The 20355-nt window shown below is 37.4% G+C and overlaps 2 protein-coding genes across 3 annotated transcripts; both read right to left on the reverse strand.

The window, feature by feature from the left end:
- Nucleotides 1–121: 121 nt before the first annotated feature.
- Nucleotides 122–4367, reverse strand: TAF13 (TATA-box binding protein associated factor 13). The gene is made up of 4 exons (XM_087721356.1): nt 4035–4367; nt 2553–2631; nt 1285–1382; nt 122–670 (listed from the first exon to the last, which is right to left on the reverse strand). Exons 1-4 carry the CDS (start codon nt 4059–4061, stop codon nt 500–502), a joined length of 375 nt encoding a protein of 124 aa, XP_087577482.1. The 5' UTR covers nt 4062–4367; the 3' UTR covers nt 122–499.
- A 1248-nt stretch (nt 4368–5615) lies between these two features.
- Nucleotides 5616–18311, reverse strand: GTPBP8 (GTP binding protein 8). 2 transcript variants are annotated; one of them, XM_087721354.1, is made up of 7 exons: nt 18267–18311; nt 17071–17481; nt 12162–12260; nt 11238–11368; nt 10680–10779; nt 6437–6555; nt 5616–6100 (listed from the first exon to the last, which is right to left on the reverse strand). In XM_087721354.1, exons 2-7 carry the CDS (start codon nt 17416–17418, stop codon nt 6019–6021), a joined length of 879 nt encoding a protein of 292 aa, XP_087577480.1. In that variant the 5' UTR covers nt 17419–17481; nt 18267–18311; the 3' UTR covers nt 5616–6018. The 2 variants fall into 2 exon arrangements, with proteins under 2 accessions (XP_087577480.1, XP_087577481.1); XM_087721355.1 differs by having other exon boundaries at nt 18241–18311.
- Between the last annotated feature and the right edge of the window lie 2044 nt (nt 18312–20355).

A 20355-nucleotide genomic window follows, 5' to 3' on the forward strand; every position in this document is an offset into this window, starting at 1 on the left:
CAAGTTGATTGCGTCATGTGACATATAACTTTTTGTGCCTTTGTGGAGCCGGGGTGGGCATGATGCAGCCGGCCTGTGGGCCGCCAGTTTGACACCTCCGATTGTATTGAAGTATTGAAATTTACAAGCATGTTTTTTTTAAAACAGAGTTTAATGTGACAGGTAAAAGATACAAGCTATATGGCCCTTAGAAATCTTTAGCAATATTTGAAAAAAATTGTGAGCTAAATAAGAATATAAACCTAGAATTATGACACTCAAATGGTTGCAGTCTAAAAAAACCAAGCTATAATAGGGAATAATGTCCAAGAATGAATCGTTTTAAAGAGAAACAGCACAATACAAAGAATCTCTGAAAACAGTCCACAATTAAATCTATTTCAACGTGCAGCAGTGTTCTGAATTTTTTTCCCAGAGCTTCCTTTTATAGAAAAGAAGACTCAAAAAATGAGATAACTCAAAGAGTGAATCAAAAAATGAGATGAGCTCAAAAAATGCCTCAAGAGCCATAGTTTGCTTCATCGAATGCTTTTCGAGCCCGTTTTAATTCTTCATTCATTGTTAACAAGTCCTTCACACGAGCAAATTTTCGTGGGTCTTTACGAATCAAGAATACAATATCTTCAACCTGTACTCGACCTTGTCGTCCAATCGACATTGCTTTGTGGGTCTAATGGACAAAAAGAAAATCCATTTCAATTAAATCCAATTAAATACATTTTCTATGATGCTACTGAGTTGTCCTCGGTATTTAGACAATATACTTGCTTATGAAAAAAAAACTAGAAGCTGATTATCCACTGACTGTGGCTGAGAGGGGAGACTAAAACTTAGATATTTCTGTTTCTAGTCCAACACTTTAATCACTATGCTATTTGGTTCATTAATAGTCTGAGAATCAGTTTGGTGCACTGATTAAGGCATCGGCCCAAAAACAGGATACTGAGTTCTAGTTCTGCCTTAGGCACTAAATCCGGCTGGGGTACTTTAGGCCAGTCACTCTCAACCCAACCCATCTCACAGGATTGTTATGGGAAAAATAGGAGGCGGAAGTAGTATTAAATATGTTTGCTGCTTTGAGTTACTTATAAAGGAATAAACGTGAAAAACTGTAAAACAAATTGTTATTGGAAGTTAAGATGGGTGTGTCATAACAGCTTTTATACATGTCTCTGAACTCTTCTTGTTTTACATAAAACGTAGAATTGCAAGGAAACAAAAGCCCAAATATAGCATCTGTTGTATCAACTGTCTAATAAGTAGTAACATATTATAAGAGCCTACCATTTCTGTGATGAATTCTATGACTAGATCTTCAAGAATATCCACAGACTCTGTGTAAGGATTCTGATCATCTCCAAATCCATACATCATACACCTCACTGAAATTAAGAAAAAAAAATCATCTGCAGGACAGAACTGAATGGAACAGCTGGAAGACATGATCTACATAATTATTCACAGTCTTCTAAATTCTCTATTTAAGCAAATTTTAATTATATATTTTTTAAAAATAAATACTGGGGAAGATGTAGTTCAAACTTGTAAGGGAAACAATGACACTATCTTAAAATATCGTTTTAATAGAACATGTTGAAGGAAGAATATTCTGAGAAAAGCCCTTTATAACTCAAATGAATAAAGTAGCCAACAAGTTCTAAATGCCAATTTATGGTTCAGGAAACGTGCACCTCTTACATTATATAAGCTGTAGTACAACCCTTCAGTTTTCATGCAAATGATATTTTACAATGAAACTACTGGAGAGGCTTTTGCCTTACTAGTAAAACTGGGCTGAAAAGCAATCTCTGCCCTTAGAACTGTCATGAAAACTATTAGCAAACACAAATGCCCAAAATACAAATATACTGCACTGTAGTAAAAATTAAGTATTTTATTGGTAGTTGATGCACAGTTGTTCATCACTAACTCAGTGCAAGACCAACTGGCAATGAAAGACATCTTACATGACTCATAAAATGTGAAACATTATTCAATGGATCTGGACCCTTACCATTCTCCCAGCCTTCCGAAAAGCCACCAAGACCTGGCTGTTCCGGCAGGCCTGGGGCTGTTGATCAATGTCCAGCCCCACTCAGACAGAATGAATGGTGTGCAATTTTAACAACTGTATTTTTTACCTTTAATTTTTAAATGCTTTTATCTTGTCTGTAAGCCGCCCAGAGTCCCAAGGGAGTGGGTGGCATACAAATTTTATTAAATTTCAAATTTAACCATCTCTTAACCATTTTTTTTACATAGTAATGCAGATTGATAGGATACAGATGCTAGACAAAAAAATCATTCAATAATTCACAGTAATACTGGCATCCCAAAAGTGTACTGCAAAAAGAGATTCTTCAAAAGTGGAGACTATAAAAGGGTTAAGTTTCCTTACTGCCTATGAAAACACAGAAAACTGCCTTATAAAAAATTAGATCATTAAAACTAATATATCTCTATTTCTTATACTAATAGACAGCAGTTCTTTAGTATTTTCAGCATGCAAATAATCTACTTTACTCTTACTTGTAAACCTGACATCAACTTACATTCTTTGGAGAACAACCTTTTCCTTTTTCCCTGTCCACCATCTGACCCTCCTCCAGTGTCTTCAGTATCTTCTTCAAACTATAGATAATAAATCCAAAATTTGGGTGAAAAAAGAGGCATACCCCACGATTAAGCTAAGAAACAAGGACTCTAGAATTATTAGGATGGTTAAAAGCAGAGAGACAGCAAAAAGTTCTAAAAAGATCTCTTGGAGGATTTAATACGACAAAAAGTTTACTGTAAGCAAAGATGAAATTAGGCTTACAGACATAAAACCCCCCACATTGATAAGATCTCAGTTAGAACTTTAGGATGCTACAGGCAAAGTTCATAAAAACATTAAGTATGGCAACTGAAAAAGGCATATTCCGTGCTACATATAATTTGAAGAATTTAACAAACTTATTATCAACAATGCAATAACACCTTTATAAAAGTATATGAATACTATACAGTTCTGTCCACAATATATTAAAATGATATTAAAAACCTAGAAGGGAAATCTAAATGATAACTAGACTGGAGTAACTCATTTCAGAGAAAATGTGGTAAGTAAGAAAAAGAACTTTGAGCAAAAATAGAATACTATGAGAAAATGGATAGGGACAACTCTATATACTCATAATTCTTAGCAGAGAACTGTGCAGCAATTTGGAATGAAACACATACATCTGTACTAAATCAAAGGTGGTCTTATGGAGCAAATCTTATTGTGGATGCATCTTGAATGGGGGAGACTTTATATTTGAAATTAATTTGTAAAGCATCATACCACTATGAAATGTGATTCTTCTCAAATGTTCTGGATTATAACTTCCAACAATTATAACCAGCATAGCCCATGGTCAGTGATGAAGGAAATGCTAAGCAGATGTTAATGCAAAGCCCAAAAATAATAATAGAAAGCAGAATTGGATCTGTAGGGAGTACATTGCTGGCCCACATCTAGTACACATTGATTCCACAATAAACTTCCTGAACAAGCATTTAACTGGAATGTTATGGGGCTCCTGCCTTGACTAGAGGGTTGGACTAGAAGACCTCAGAGTTCCCTTCCAGCCCTATGATTCTATGATTTATGAGATTACTGGGAATTACCTTGTATTTACAGGATTACATCAGAAAATGTAAAACCAAATTCAAGTTTATCTACCTGTAAATCTCCTAATGCCAGGGAATCTTATTGCCGGTTTTGTTTGCATAAAATGAATTTAGACTGTAATCCTACATCCCGAGATCCATGAACAGGATGCAGCTTTTAATGCGAATAATACCCACTGAATTAAAATTTCAGGCGTCTCCAACCCGTGGGTGTGATTGACTCCAGCATCCCCGGGGGATTTAGGGGAGGCGGGGGGGGGAGGGCGCCACTTTCCTTTTCCCAAGCCAGCAGTTGCTACCCGGCCAGCATCCTAGTTGGTTCTTAATCACGGTTCACATCTTTTATGTTACCCAACACCTTATGCTTCGGCTTCACTTACAGGCGGGTCTTCTTCCTCGTCGGCCATGTTAGCATCAGGAATTACCTCCTTCCAGGTATAAAAATCTTAAAACCGTTTCTCACTGGCAACTCTCCCCCGCCGCTTCAATACGGAAGGCGAACGTTCAACTACGCATGCGCCTTTGAGCAAATGACTGTAACAGGCCTTCGGCTCCTTTTCCTCCGGCTTCATTGGACAAGAGTCACGCATGCGTAATCCTGACAATGGCCGGCGACGGAAGGTATTCTCCAGGGGTTTTCACATCTGTTTGGAAGCACCTGCCTGGGCGCCTTAGAGTGGCGAAGAGATACAGAAAAGGCATACTCGGGGCTGTTTTCTTGTGATCATCTGAATCTTTCCAGCCCTGATTTATAGCCCTAGTGTTTAGGTACAAAGAGAAAAGTTACAATGAGCGATAAATTAATTAAGGTTTGCTGTTTTGATTTCTCTACCTAAGATACCACTATCCAGTGAGCTGGTTTCATAAATACAATGCTATGTTTGGCTTAATAATGGAATACTATACACATCAAAACTGAGTTCATGTAATAATCCTACATAAATCACAAGAAATTCGGCTTAATATGTTATGTAAATACAGCCACACTACTTGTTTGCCATTGTCAGTCTTTTGGAGTAGCTTAAAAAATAAAAACCATAGGCTTGCATCAAAGCTTGTTATTTACCCTTAACAGAATAAAAACCCTTTATGAATTTATATTGACATGTTTGGGGAATACCAATCTCCCTGATATTCCAACTATTTCGAGATATCAAATTAATATATTTGAGCATGCATTCAGATGCTGGAATTATACCCTGGAATTAATATTCATTGTGATGAGTACATGTGTGAATGTATGCAGGGTAATGCAATTACCTTTAAATGTAAATATGAATTGCTTCTGTATTGCTCATTTTGAGTCCACAAACTGGACTTCTTTCTGAAAAATCCTGCCATTATTAAATCATTTAGCTATTGCATTTGATTTTAATTTCAAGAAACAAAGAGTAGGCTGTGCTAGATAGGGAAAAAGAGGATTGAAAATTAAAATGACAGCAATCAGGAAATGACTGCTAACCATCTGCTGTTGAAAGTTAAGAGAGCTGAAAGTATAGTTTTAAGCAAAGTACTTAGAACTGCAAGCCTGAGAAGCATTAGCCATTTGGATGCTTTAGCCCTATCACATGCCTGTGCTCATTAGAGAAGTTGTGCATTAAAGATTGTCAGATTTGAGTAGTCTTATTAACGAAGCTGACCATTTTAAAAAGGAATGCTTTTGACTGTTTTAGAAAGTCCACATTGCCTGCAGTAGAATTGTGCTGGGTCTTCTATTTTCACATAAATATATATATTTATTTTAAATAATTTAGTGCAAATATTTCTATTTTCTCTTGCTGTACAAAAAAAACCAAGCAAATTAATTTCTTCTGTTGTTCTGCCTAATGCCCAGGCTTCATAATAAGGAATTCCTAAATAGATAGTTGTTTTTGCAAAAGCTATCCTCACATATCTACATAATTTGTAGAATATCACAATTATAGAATTACAGAACTGAAAAGGACTGCAAAGACCAGCCTCCTACTCAGCCTACTACAAATTAAAAGTACCCCAATAATGGCAATTCAATCTTTGCTTTAACATACAGTATCTAATAAATGAGGCTTATTGCCTCACTTGTAATTGATTCCAGTGAATTATTATTGAATGTATTTTTAAATCTTCTGCTGGAATTTGTCTTCTTTAGCTTAAATTCTTTATTCTCAGATTTGCACTCTTGAGTTGAAAGAAAAATGGTTTTGAGATTTTGTGTTATCCATTCAGAATCTGATTGTCATATATTTCATCTTTTAATGTGTTTATTTACAGTATGTACATATATAACAATATTGAATTTACATAGCGTTTATTGTTCCAAAATAATCTATATTTATACAGCATATAGCATGAAGTTTGAAACAAGATACTTCCAAATATAATCCTTTATTCAGTGGATAATGGAAGATTTCCAGTAACATGAGCTATGAAGCATCTCAATACATGGATTCCAATATAATTCAAAGAACTGTGGAAACAAAGACAGAATTATTATATTAGCAGTCTCATAAAAATAAATTTGCATTTGTTTTCTATTCTTGCTCTTGCTCTTGCTACCTTTGCTTGAGTAACAACTCTTCCTTAGAATTTAGGTTCAGCTAAATGGAAGCACCTAGTCAACCTTGGCTGATCTCATGATCCTGAGCAGTCAGCTTTGGTAAATATTGGGATGGGAAACCAAGATTGTAGGTTGTAGATTAGATTGATAGCAAGTAGCAACTGAAACTCACACTTCAATACAAGGCAATGGCAAACTACTTCATATTATTGCAAGAAAACAACATATGACTTTGTTATCTGTTACCTGATAGGAAAAAGTTGAGGAAAACATGTATGAGCATTTTTCTCTACATAGTCTTGAATCTGTAGCACATGTTTTGCCATCACGGATTTTGGTGCTTTATCAATTTTGGTTAATACAAGCTGTCAAAAGACAAAAACATACCCACCAAAAGTAGCTTAGAACACGTTTGTGAAATTTTAAATTATTTTTAAGTTCAGCAATGAATTACGGTAGATTAGGGATCCTCACAGGCTGTTCTTTAAAAGAATAAGACCCTGTCCTTTCCTTTTCCAACATTTTTTACTTTGAAATATATTTTTTGAATCTGAATTTCACCAACAGGTTTTATCCCTACCTACAAAGCACATGGCCTAACTGAGCAATCTCTGTGGGTCAAACAATTAACTAATATGGTTGGATGTAGACTAAATTATAGTAGCCATATTTGAATCCTGCTGAAAGCACTAGAACAGGGATATCAAACTGGCGTCCTGTGGGCCAGATTCATCATGCGCAGGCCACACCCATCACGGCTCCGCAAAGGCAAAAAAGGTTGCGATACGTCATGTGACATGATTGAGTTTGACACCCACACATTAGAAAAAGTAAGTTATAACTGTGAACTCAAATGGAACTAACTAACTTCTGTGTATTTACAGTGGACATAGAAAGTTATACACCCCTCTGAAAATGAGATTTTTGAGATGTAAAAGAAATCAAACCAAGATAAATCACTTCAGATTATTTTTTTCATTTTTAATATAGTATATAACACATACAATTGAATTGAAAAGCAAAACTGATTAGGGGTGTGAGGAGTTTTTATATTCACTGTATACCTCTTAAGGAATGAAGTCCACAAGTCAGTGATAAAGGAAGCACATAATATAGGCACATAATATAAATTTAGTTAAGTGCTTAAAAATGCATTTCTTGCAGGTAACACCATCTTTTTTTAAAGCTTAATATTTAGAATACATTATGTTGGAGCAAAAGGGTTTATGTCAGGATTATGCAACTTATTTAAGAGGGACAGAAATGTTGTATTCATTATGCCATTATACTTCCACATTAATTTCTATGAATGTGATGGTTAAAATACTGCAGACATTTTAGTACAATTTTAAAACCCCTGTTGGTGAGAGCAGCATTTTAATTACAAATTTTATTGTTTGCATGTACATCTCTGACTAAACTGGAATATAATTCCTAAAAAATTAGCTGCTTCTATTTCTTCACAGTTTTTTTTAAAAAATTATCCTAGACCAATGTTTTTTAACCTTAACAACTTTTAAGAAGTGTGGACTTCGAAGGCGGGGCCTGACATTGCTACAACACGACATGCAATCTTGGGGCTCCAGGATTGCTGTCGAATCTCTGTTGCTGGATGGTTCTTTTTGGACCTAAACCATCCTGAAGAGACGGTGATAGAGAAGGGCATATCCTGCTGATCTCAGGGACATCGCAAAGTTCCTGATTGATCCAGGAGAAAGCTCTTTTTGCCAGCTGCAAGAGAAGTAGCCATTTTAAGCTGCATAAGGTTGGGACAGACCCCTGAACGGCTGTGCAGGACAATGTGTGTCAGAATTGGTGAGATAAACTTTACTATTTACTATGAGAGAAGAGAATATCCAAAAAACTTAAAGTAAAATTAAAAGTGAAGGCAGAAGACAGCAAGTGGCGGATTAAGCCTGTATTAAAATTAGAGTTATCTTTTTTTTTTTGAACTCCTTTTTTTTCGGATGGAATTCTTACAAATGCCTCTTACTTTTTAAATTGGTCTGGTTTCTTTTTTCCTTCTTCCTCTATTTTTCCTCACTTTTTGTATCTGTGGAGCAAGAATCTCTTCCTTTTTGTAACGTTTGGGCAGATTATACATTTTAAGCATATATTTTTTTCTTAAACCTCGTAACAAAGAGAAGGGTAAAAGCAGAAGAAAATGAAGTAACATTGCTGTCTAGAGGCTAGAGGCTTGGAAACACTAATTACTTTGATCATTTGACTTATATGTTATATGTTAAAGTCCTTGATTTTGTTTATTGAAAGGAACAGTGGGAAGAGCATGAATTGTTTATACAGGTGTTCTTCTAGAGTATTATTAGTAGCTGGACTGGAGTAAAGAGAAAGCTTGGACTTGAAAGACTATAGTGAATTTGTTTGACATTTAGCAACAACCCTTGGATGTTTTAGTGGCAGTGTTTACAACTTGGAAAAATGGCGCAACAGGAGGAAGAAAAATTATTAATTTTGCAAAAAAATTATGCTAGGAATAAAAAAAAATGCTAATAAGTACAGAGAACATTGAAAAGAATCTTAGGATTATAGAGCAAAGAGTAGAAAGAATGGGAGGAAGAACCGAGAATATCCATAAAACGATGATGAAATTTGAGGATAGAATTCAAAAAAATTGCAGAAAAACATGAACAAAGTGATAAGAAAACTGTTGACCTTGGAGAGCTTGATGAATTGGAATTCTATCTTAGACCTCAAAACATGGAAGAAGAAAGGGGAGAAAATTTGGCAGAGATAAGGAGAATACCTTTGGCAGAAGCACCAGTGATAACCAAAGACAAGCGGATGGAAAGAACAGATGAAGGGTTTCGAGTCTTTAAAAGATATGCAATGAACAACAAGTTGTTAAGAGAAGTCCACATAAGATTTATTAAGAAAACAACTAGAATACAGATTTTACAAATGGCATGAGATATTGGGTGACACTATTTCTGGAAGGATACAGGATGAGGAAATGAAATGTTACATCGAAAATTAAGTTAAACTTAGTTAAATTTTGAGTATTATGTATAAGATAAAGTAATAATAGTTATAGTTGAATAAATGATTAACAATGATAATAATGTATCCATATATACTAGAGGGATAATATGGAATTTTATATAAACTGTAAGTGAGAATATAAAGATGTAATACCATTGGATGATTCCAGGATAATGTAATGAAATGCCATAACATATAATTCACTTTAAATTTAGCATGCTTCACATAAAAAGGAGGTAATAATAGTTATACTCAATGAATGTTTTATAATCATAATTGTATATCTATATATTTGATGATATAAACAATGGAATGTGCTGAAATGAGTAAGTTGACATATGAAATTAGAGAACAAGAATATAAATAATTTTATAGGATATGGGATTTATCTTATCTGTGGTTAGATTAAAAAAAAATACACATGGAATTGAAAATTATTAGAGAATGTTACCAAAAATGAATCAGAATAGGGTATAAAAATGTTTTATTATTGGATATATTGAAAATGATGTAATGAACTACGACAATATAAATGAACCCATATTTAGAATATTTTGTTAAAAATAGGAAATAATAGTGAAAGTCAAATAAATGAAGTACTATAATAACAATGTATATAAACATATTTGATTGACAATATGTGACTTTATATAAAGTTTAAGTGATGACTATGGACAGGATGCACAGAAACCTTGTAACCAACAGACACATTGTACGTAATGGAAGATGTTTTTATGTTATATGTTTTTGTCTGTCTATGTTTGTTTAAAAATAAAAAAACTTTTTAATATAAAAAAGAAGTGTGGACTTCAATTCTCAGAATTCTATGGTTGAGAAATGCTTTCTTGGATATAATCAAGAGAGTCTGACTAGATGGTATTTATGCTTTCCAGTTACTGTTATATGATTTTTAGAGAATCTTAATATTGTATATTCATTATTTTAAAGCAAGGTAAGTACCATATTTTTTGGAGTATAAGGTGCACCTTTTTCCCTCAAAAAAGAGGCTGAAAATCTGTATGTGTCTTATACACTGAAAACAGCATTTTTTTGCCTCCTGAAACCCTGCCCCTTCACCAAAATGGCCGTGCATAACTTATAGGAGGCTTTCAGAGAGCTCCTGGGGTTTGGGGAGGGCAGAAATGAAGAAAAATGGGCCATTTTTTGCTCAATTTTGCCCCCCAGCCCCCAGGAAGACTCTACAAGCTTCCTAATGCCCGTTTTTTGACAAAAAACGGGACCATTTTTGCAAAAAAAGGCCGGTTTTTGCTCATTTTTGCCTCCCCCCCCTGAACATTCTACAAGCCTCCTAAGGGCTATTCATGCCCTTTTTAAAAAAAGAAACGGGCCTGTTTTCATGGAAAACGGGCCCTTTTTGGGAGGTTTGCAGAGTGCAAGAACTTTTTTTTTTAATTTGCCTCTTCAAAACCTTGGTGTGTCTTATACTCCGATGTGTCATATACTCTGAAAAATAAAGTATGCTACTTACAACATAAGGGATCCCAAATTCTTCTAACATTTCTACAGCAATGTTATCCATTTCATGAATTCCTTCTTTAGCATCTACTAATAAGAATGTACGCTTCAAGCTGCAGTAAATAGAAACAGAGTCACAATTTCTCACAAACATAATATGAAAAAAAATTACAGTCAAGCATGAGAAATAGGTGATTTTTGATTCTAATTTTTAAGTTAGTTCGGAATTCTATCATTCTACCGTACATTTATACCATTATTCTGTGGTAAATTCTCCTCTGGCAGAACAACAGAGGTAAGCATTTTGAAGGAAGATACATTTTGCTTTTGAGAAAATATGCTGCTACAGATAGAATTGAAATTAGAGCAATATGGCTTCTCTCATATTTCAGGAATTACATTTAAAATTTAAATAGTGATTATAACAGCATTGTATCTTATCCAAATTTAATTGTTGTTTCACCTAAACATTGTTTTGTATGCCCAAGCACATCTCTCTAAATTTTACAACTCTGTTCCCCTTCCTAATCACACAGAAAAATTTCCAAGAAATTATAATATTCAATCTTACTTTGTGCGTTGACTTAAATAAGGCTCCACCATCTCTGCAAAATCTTTGGGTGCTTTAAACCCATAGCCTGGCATATCCACCAAAGTGAAGAATTTTCCCACTTTGAAAAAATTCATTTTCTTTGTGTGACCCTGGAAAAAAAAAGGAGCTTTTTCTTCCTGACTTCTTTCAGGTAAAGCATTATGGAATCTATGAACTTATTTAAAATGTACTTTTAAAAATATCATAAGTTCATGACAAAGTCTAAAAAAATTATCTATCATATCCTGAACATAAAATAAAATATAACACAAATCTCTAGATTATTGCATATAATCTGCAACTCAAAAGACATATACAGCAGATTCATTTTTAAAGCAATACTGTAGTGTACTGCAAAACATCTAAAATGGAGTAAAAAGTGTCTTATTTATATATATCTCACTTTGACAGTCTATTAAAACAACTGAAGTAGTTTCAATTTTCAGCCAGGATAGCCAATGGATGGGTTTAGTTTGGAGCCATATCCAAAATATCTTGAAAACACTAAGTTTTTCTATTAAACTGTTCCTGACGTAACAGAATATTAGATCTCACTGTAATAAAGGAATATACCTATGTAGTATTTACAGGTCTGCCATGTAAATTCTCAATCAGGTCAAGCAGAATTTCTATTTAGGTTTTACACTCTTGAATAAAATGTAAATACGTTGACTGGATGTTATTTGTATATTCTGTAAACCCTCATTAACACTTTAAAATGTACACTCTGTAATTATGAAACTCTGACCAATTTAGATGTATACGATGCACTTATTCAAAAATTTTACCTGACCTTAAAACTATATTGTTTCAGGAATAAAGTTTCACAATACAGATATAACCTGTCTTGCTTATGCTCTATTCGCTTTGAAGAAATGTAATCAATCCTCACAGGAAACGTACAGGCTGCTTGGAAATTCTGACTTCAACATCAGGGGCCAATGAAAACAATGCTTTAATTAAAGATGATTTTCCGACATTGCTTCTTCCTAAAAAGCAAACCTGGAAGAAAAAGTTATAGTGATTTTACTATTCTGTCCATGATGCAATAAAGGACATACCATTTAAACAAGGCATATTGATAGTAGCCTGGCGCTCTCCAGATGTGTTGGTTAGTGTCAGGAAGCTGGAGTCTTTAATACCAACTTAATATCTGCAGTATCCTGAAAAGGGGCCTGGGTCCAGCAATGGATACAGAAGGAATTGCTGATGAAAACACTTTTTTTTTTGTAGCCATACAGAAAACTCAAGGTTTGCAAAATGTAAGAACATCTATAGAAGACATGTGGTCCTTCTAGGAAACGGAAAGCATTGAGAAATTCTATGGGCTATCCAAATACTCCAGAAGCAAATTCTTAATAGCCTGCCTAGTAAAGTGAGCACATGGAAACCATATTCTAATTTTATTATTTTGTAAATCTTAGGCTGCACTGTAACATTGCATCCAGGATGTTTTTAAAGAGGAACCAGCCAATTGGAGGCATTTTATCTTGGCCTCACATGTGGGGTTGGGACAACTGGGATCTAATCATATATTTTAAATAATTACAATTATACTTAAAACATTCCTACTGGTCTCCAATAAATGGTCCTGACACAAATTGGTTATGTTCCCTCTTGCCAGCATCAAGATTTAAACTTTGCTGCTACCCAATGGAGGCTAAGCTCTCATCAGCAGTCACCTTATGTGACTTCTTCCAAAAGACAGCCTAAAACCATGATGGCAAACATATAGCATACGTGCCAGAGGTGGCACACAGCCGTATCTGTGGCCAAACGCACTGTCGCCAGTGCACCTTGGGGTTCTGTCATGCGCATGTGCACTGGCTGGCTGGTCCGGCATGCATGTGTGTGTGGCCAGCCGCTCTCTTCTGGATTCCATTGCGCGCATGTGTGACGACCAACTGGCGGGAAAAAATGCATGCAATGGAACTCGAAGAGAGCAGCTGGCTACACACACATGCGTGCTGGCACAGCTGGCTGGCGCACATGCCTGCGATAAAACTCGGATGTGCAGCTGGCTGACGCATGAATGTGCACCGGCCAGCTGCTGTCTTTCGGGTTTTGGTGCTCTGGCATGCTATGACTTGTGCTAGTTTTGGTGCCAATTTTTGTCTAGTTTAATCAGAGGAAACCCAGAAACCCATTGTGTTATTCCCACTGACATTACCATCACCATTTGAACAGCTGCCAAATTGACCAGAGCATCTACTATACCTAGCTGATGGACATTTAGATATTAAGATATTTTCTATTGCTCAATATAAGAAGCTAGTGTTACATTCAGCCATAAGGTTTCTTGCTTTCTGATAGGGGAAATGGTGAGACACTATCCTTTGGACTTGTTCTGAGGCCAATCGGAGAAACCTCTCAATTTAGACATGCCATCATGGCTTTTGACTATTCCAAAAATGTTATAAGCATTGAGGATAGTTCCATTTATGATGCTGCCTCCCTTGATGGCTGGAGGATTTTAGACAGTCCCTTCTGTAGGGGTACAGATTGTTTCCAGTGGGAAACTGCTTTTCCCCAAGTCCCACAGAACCACCCTACCAGGACCAGGTATGACTTGGATTGCCCCCCCCTTTTTTTTCCCTGTTCTTAGCAGGTGGCAACTTAGTGAAGGGAAGGCAGTATATCTGCTTACATGTCTTGCTTCTCTTAGGTGGGAAAAAGCTTCCTGGTGATCTCTGATGCTACCTTTCTCTCTTTCCACTGGTTAACACTTGAATAGAAAGTCACTTGGAGATCAAGCCTGGACCATCTGCAGACTCCTGTTAGGGAAGGGAGGTATGTGGTTTGGAAGGCGCTATGGTTGGAACCAAGCAGTTCCAACCCTAACTCTAACCCTAACCCTAACCCTAGCCAATTTTGTTGTATTTAAGTACAATGACAATAAAGATTACCGTATTTTCACGACCAAAAGCCGCACCGGATTATAAGCCGCAGTATCAATTAACGTTAATTTTTCAAACTTTTTCCACATATAAAGCGCACCGGGTTATAAGCCGCACATTTCCCGACGCTTCTGGACATCTGTTGCAGTCGCGAGGAGCGGCACGAGGGTTCTTGGCGCTCCGGGGGGCGCCGAGGGCGGCTGGGAGGGGCGCGCGGCTTGGTTTCTCCTCCCTGGACGTCGCAGCGGCGGCCCCGGGCGCACCGATCTCTGTGTTTTTCGCATCGGGGCATGCTCTTGCAGCGCGCCCCGATGCGAAAGGCACTGGGATCGGTGAGTTTGGGGCTGCTGCTGCGGCGTCCAGGGAGGGGAGGCCGGGCCGCGCGCTTCTCCCAGCTGCTTTCGGTGTTTCCTGGAGCGCCGGGAGCCTTCGTGCCGCTCCTCGCGACTGCAACAGATGTCCAGAAGCGGCTTTTGGGGCTGGTGGGGATTGGATTTCCGGCTCGGTGGCCCCTGTCGCTTCTGGACGTCTGTTGCGGTTGTGGGGAGCCGAGGAGAGTGTGGAGGGGAGCGCGTGACGGTTCTTGGCGCTCCGGGAGGCGGGAGAGGCGCGCGGTTTGATTTCTCCTCCCTGGACGTCGCGGCGGCGGCCCTGGGCGCACCGATCTCTGTGTTTTTCGCATCGGGGCGTGCTGCAAGAGCATGCCCCGATGCGAAGGGCGCGGGGATCGGTGCGCTTGGGGCTGCTGCTGCGGCGTCCAGGGAGGAGAGGCCGGGCCGCGCGCCTCTCCCGCTTCCCGGAGCGCCGGGGGCCGTCGCGCGCTCTTCTCCGCGCTCTCCTCGGCTCCTCACAGCTGCGGTGGACGTCCAGAGGCGACAGGGGCTGTCGAGCTGGGGGTCCGGTCCCCATTGGCCCCAGGGGCCGCTTCTGGACATCTGTTGCAGTCGCGAGGAGCAAAGCAGCTGGGAGATCTTTTTCCACATATAAAGCGCACCGGGTTATAAGCCGCACTGCCGATTTTGGATCAAATTTTAGGATTTTCAGTGCGGCTTATGGTCGTGAAAATACGGTATACTTAAACTTATATTACCTATCCACACCTCAACAACCATCGTCATAAGTGCTGATTACCTAGATCATCTTTATGCCACTTTCAGGGTGGTGGGGGGAGCTGCTCCTGAGCTCCAAGACTTTTCTGCTTACCCTCAACTAGTATTGCTCAAGAAAGAGCAGTGAATCAGGTAAGAAAATCCCTCCCTCAAGAAGTTAAAATATAAGATGCCATGCTCATTGTTAGCTTCTTTTACAAAATGACAGAGCTAGTTGCCATCTCTGCAAGCATTACCCACCAATCCATCTCTCCTCATGGCGTTATTGTGAACAAAGAGCTGGAGTCTTGTTCTTGTTTGCTGCCGCACATAAGCAAATACTTGGGTTGTTTCCCTATGCTTCCATCCTCCTCAATTCCTAAATCTCTCTTTCTCTCACTTCTCAATTAAACTAAAATGAAACCAAGGAGAAGTACTTCCTCTCTTGTAAAAGGTAGAGCTAGGACCGAGTTTAAACTTTCTAACCCAGTGGTAGTCAACCTGGTCCCTACCGCCCACTAGTGGGCGTTCCAGCTTTCATGGTGAGCGGTAGGGGTTTTAATTTTATAAAGTAAAGTTACTTTCCTACTTTATAAATCACCATTACTGTGGAACCAGTGGGCGGCTAGAAAATTTTACTACGAACAGAAATGCAAAAGTGGGCGATAGGTATAAAAAGGTTGACTACCACTGTTCTAACCAAAGAAGTGGACTTAACTGATTCCTGATGTTTTAGATAGCCAGGATCAATTTTTTTTAAAATTCAAGCTCACAAAACTTGCTAAGCTGCAATAAAACGGTAGGAGTTATCTTAGTGTTTCAAGCTTGTTCCCAAATTCCTGTAAGACGATGGTAATACTGATGTACAGAGGTTGAAAGAAACAAATGTGGGAGAAATTGTGCCTTAAAATGATATTTTCACTCCTGAACTACAATTGCTTTCATTGAATTGGCAATGTTACAAGATTAGCTTTGTTTATAGTTGCTATCATTTTGTTTTGTGGATCTTCCCATTTAAAAACCAAAGCTACAAGGAACAAAAATGAATTTGGATTATATTTCTTGCAAAGCCAGGTAAGTACCTGAACAATAATCCTGATGTAAAATAGAAAGAGATAGACAGACAGTATAAATCAGCTTCTGTTTATCTTTGAGTCATTTGTAAAGAAACAATAAATGATTAACCTAAAGGTTCTTCTTCTTGGATAAGAAGCAAAAGAGCCAAGGTGGCGCAGTGGTTAAATGCAGCACTGCAGGCTACTGCTAGATCAGCAGGTCAGCGGTTCAAATCTCACCGGCTCAGGGTTGACTCAGCCTTCCATCCTTCCGAGGTGGGTAAAATGAGGACCCAGATTGTTGGGGGCAATATGCTGACTCTCTGTAAACCGCTTAGAGAGGCCTGAAAAGCCTATGAAGCGGTATATAAGTCTACTGCTATTGCTATTGCTTCAAAGAAAAAACAGAAAGTGCAGTTGACTCTTGAAAAAGCACTTTGGGACAACCATTACCTGGATGACTAAGAATCTCCACAGACAATAAATCATTAAGTAGATATTTAACCCCTTAATGGTCCATTAGCTGGGTTACCTTTGCAAGACTGCTATTTGGGCAGAATTCACATCACAAGGACTAAAAATTTGTTTACAGTAGAGATATTCTGCAGTTAAAAAAACTCAGATTTCTACAATCTGGACTTTTAGAAACTTTTTTTTCTTCTGTATCCAAACCTCTGCTCAACATGTTGAATAGCATAATTTTGATACCTTTTGTCCTCCTTCCTCTTAAACCTAAATAATAAAAATGGAACCTCCTTTTTACTGATCTTACCTCAGGCTCAGGCATTTCTGGGGCATGATCCATCCGGACCGCAGAAGTGGAATAATCAATGATATGTTGACGTGATGGAATGAAAAACCTCTCTGCTGTCTGAATGTCCTTCTGGTTAGGTTTGAAAATGCAGAAGGATGATCTGTCCACATTAGGAGACAAGAATTTTGCCAGATCTTGGAGAGGAAATGTTATGGCAGTAAACTGTTTTTCGGGGAGCTGTTGAACTTCTGTAAATGAAGCATACTGTACAGGAGTCCTTCTTTGGGCCATAAGCCGTTTCTGTAGTAGGCTGATATAGCTGCTAGATTTTGACAATTGATGCACCTTCACACATAGATTTTCCATTACCACGACGACTCAGTAACTATAGATATGTAACTTCAAATGGAGAGTTTCAAGCCCAAATTTCTAGTGAGAAAAAAGGAAGAAAAAGTTAGCAATCATGATTGCTTTAACTCAGCTTTCTCTAACCTGGTGCCTTCAAATCTTATCATCATCAATCCCCTATTTTCAAGGATGGGAATTATCATTCCAAACATCTGGAGACCATTTGGGTTGGGGATCACTTCCATAGGTAGTTAAAAATTGTGAACTAGAAGCTGTACAAATCTAATAACTAAATAATACCACAAACATTTTACTCCTGCCCCCTGTAGCATTTTTTTCCCTTTAACATATGCTGGCTAAAAGTATACATCAGGGGTCCCCAAACTTCGCAACTTTAAGACTTGTGGACTTCAACGCCCAGAATTTTCCAGACAGCATAGTTGAAGTCCACAAGTCTTAAAGTTCCCAAGTTTGAAGACCTCTGGTATACATCATGTCATTCTGCATTTGCTCCTAGTGAATAAGATCCAATCACGTCAAAGAAATAATTTCCTTTTGCTGGATAAAATCGGATATTTAAAGGCAGTTGTTTTTTGGGAGGGGGAGCGGAAGCTGCAATAAAGATTAAGCAATAAACAAAAGATAATCTGCAAGAAGGTGCAGCAGCAGTAGTTGTAATTGCTGTATAAAATGCATACATTAGAAGAGCTAAGTATTTTTTTTTAAGAAATGCATTTGAGGCGGCGGAGTTGCTTCCCCAATGCGATGTCCTTCATAGGACAGGACATTAAATCGCCAAAGATTGAGCACACGAAAGAAACTTCAAAAGAAGGCACGCACAATCACAGCAGAAACGAAGGTCTCACCATTCACGCTTCTATCAGTACGGAAAGCCAGCACGCCTTACCCGGAAGCCGGGATTTGTTTGCTCCGAGGTTTTTGATCCGGACTCCAGAGAACATAGAGATAGAAAATGATTGGCTTTACGATCCTCTTTGAATAGGGATATCCAGACATTATTCGCAAGGCAGTTTAAAAAACAAATCACGTTTTATATACCCGTGTTGGAACCTGAATGAATTAAAAAGCATTTCCCTTCCGAAATTTTTACAGGTGTGGGAATTTGGCTTTGGCAATGATTACGAGTTCATATTTAGATTGATTCACCTTCTGCTCTTAGCCACAACTCGGTTTTAGCATGTTGTGTGAATTTAATAGTTGTGGCTTATCCATCAAACAATGGATAACTCCATAAGAAAGAGGTGATAGAATAATAGTACCGTACATTTTGATGGGGGAGTATGTGGCTTTTCATGTGTAAGCAGGCTTCATAGGTAGGTCCGTTTATTAAAAATGAACTTATGCCATATATAAGCAATAGAAAATCATCAAGAGTAGACAAGTCTTGAACCATTTGTAACATTAATAAGACAACGGTTTAACATGAAATGTGCAAGGTGTTTTGCTTACAGTCAGTGATTATGCTCAGCAACTAGCATATCAAAGTCTATGTGTTCACATTTAACTTTTATTCAGAGTTTTATTACTCAAGCAAAACAGATGTGCTCATGCATCATGTCCACCCTAAGCCAAACATATCAAAATATGATTTAGGGCTTATCAGCATTACAGTCTTAAACCGCCTGATTTTTGTATGTAAATGAAGCTGTCAGAACAAAATGTTTGGTTTCAAACACTTCTGAGTCCCTGTAAGCAGTAACACAATAATACCGTAATATATTGTTTGACAGCTAGGTGGCAATACAGGCAAAAAAGCATTTTTCGGGGAATGTAGCTATTGTAGAGAAAAAAATTAGTTGTGTTGGGGAAAACTTGAAAGTTTGTGTCTGGTTGTCAATCGGCCTGATCCAAACCTTCAAATCTATCTTGCTTGTGCTGGCTACCTATTTCTTTTTTTTTTCTATGGCAAATCTTGATCAAAAACACTATTTGGATATATTCTGGTAGTCACAAAAAGTTTTCAGGCACTTTATCTTTCAAGTGTTTTTAATTATTAGGGATCTCCTTTGTTCTTGTGCAAAACTTGGGCTTTATCCAACCACATTAATATGCCCCTTAGTAGGAATAACTAAGAAATGGGATGTTAGTAAATAGACGGAACAATGATTATTATGCAGTAAATTTAATCTGGCTTACATTTGTGAATAAATATTCAGGCAAAGAATAAAAGGAAGACATATTTTTCAGAAATATAAAAATATTAAATATTTGTCATTAATGTTAATATTTAGTATTAAATTATATGTACATACTATTTTCTACAATAAAATATCTATCTAATAAAAGATAACATAAACCCACCATATACCTAATAGTTGCATGTAGAATTTATAAATTTATAATTTTTATAATTTATATTTTTTTCCATGAGGCTTATAGAAGCAATTTTCAACAAGAAGCTAAATTTGTTATCTATTTGATACTGCTACAACTCCAAGTCACTGGGGTACTCTTTGAGTCATAGTCCATACATTTTAAAGTTGATGGGGTTGAGAAGCTTGGGGCCACAATTCTGAGAACAGGATTTTTCTGCTAACGCATACAGTATGAAAAAGGGGAATTTTGCCTGTAAGTCTTAGTTGTTTTTTATAACTTCTCAGACAATTTCTAATTATAGGCAGATGACACAGGCATGACATGGCAAATATAGAAGCCAGATTCTGGTAGAGAGAAAAGCATTGTCAAACAGATAACAATTTTAGCTTCTTGTGGAAAATTGTTTTTGTAAGTCTTATGGAAAAAAGAAATTATCACCATGTCTTTCTCTTACGTGAACACACAATGAATTGTGGAAAGTTATCACCCAGCCCTTTCCCAGAAAAATGAAATATCCTAGGAAATATTGAAAAGGCAGAATATTATATTTCTCTGGATGTGAAAAGGATAAAAGTTTTAAAGAGAAACTTCCTGCAACTTCCTACCCCCTCCCCCTTT

Source organism: Thamnophis sirtalis, unplaced genomic scaffold (genome assembly GCF_051295495.1).
Source record: "Thamnophis sirtalis isolate CommonGarterSnake01/CBP01778 unplaced genomic scaffold, rThaSir2_p1.2 scaffold_8, whole genome shotgun sequence".
Lineage (NCBI taxonomy): Eukaryota > Metazoa > Chordata > Lepidosauria > Squamata > Natricidae > Thamnophis > Thamnophis sirtalis.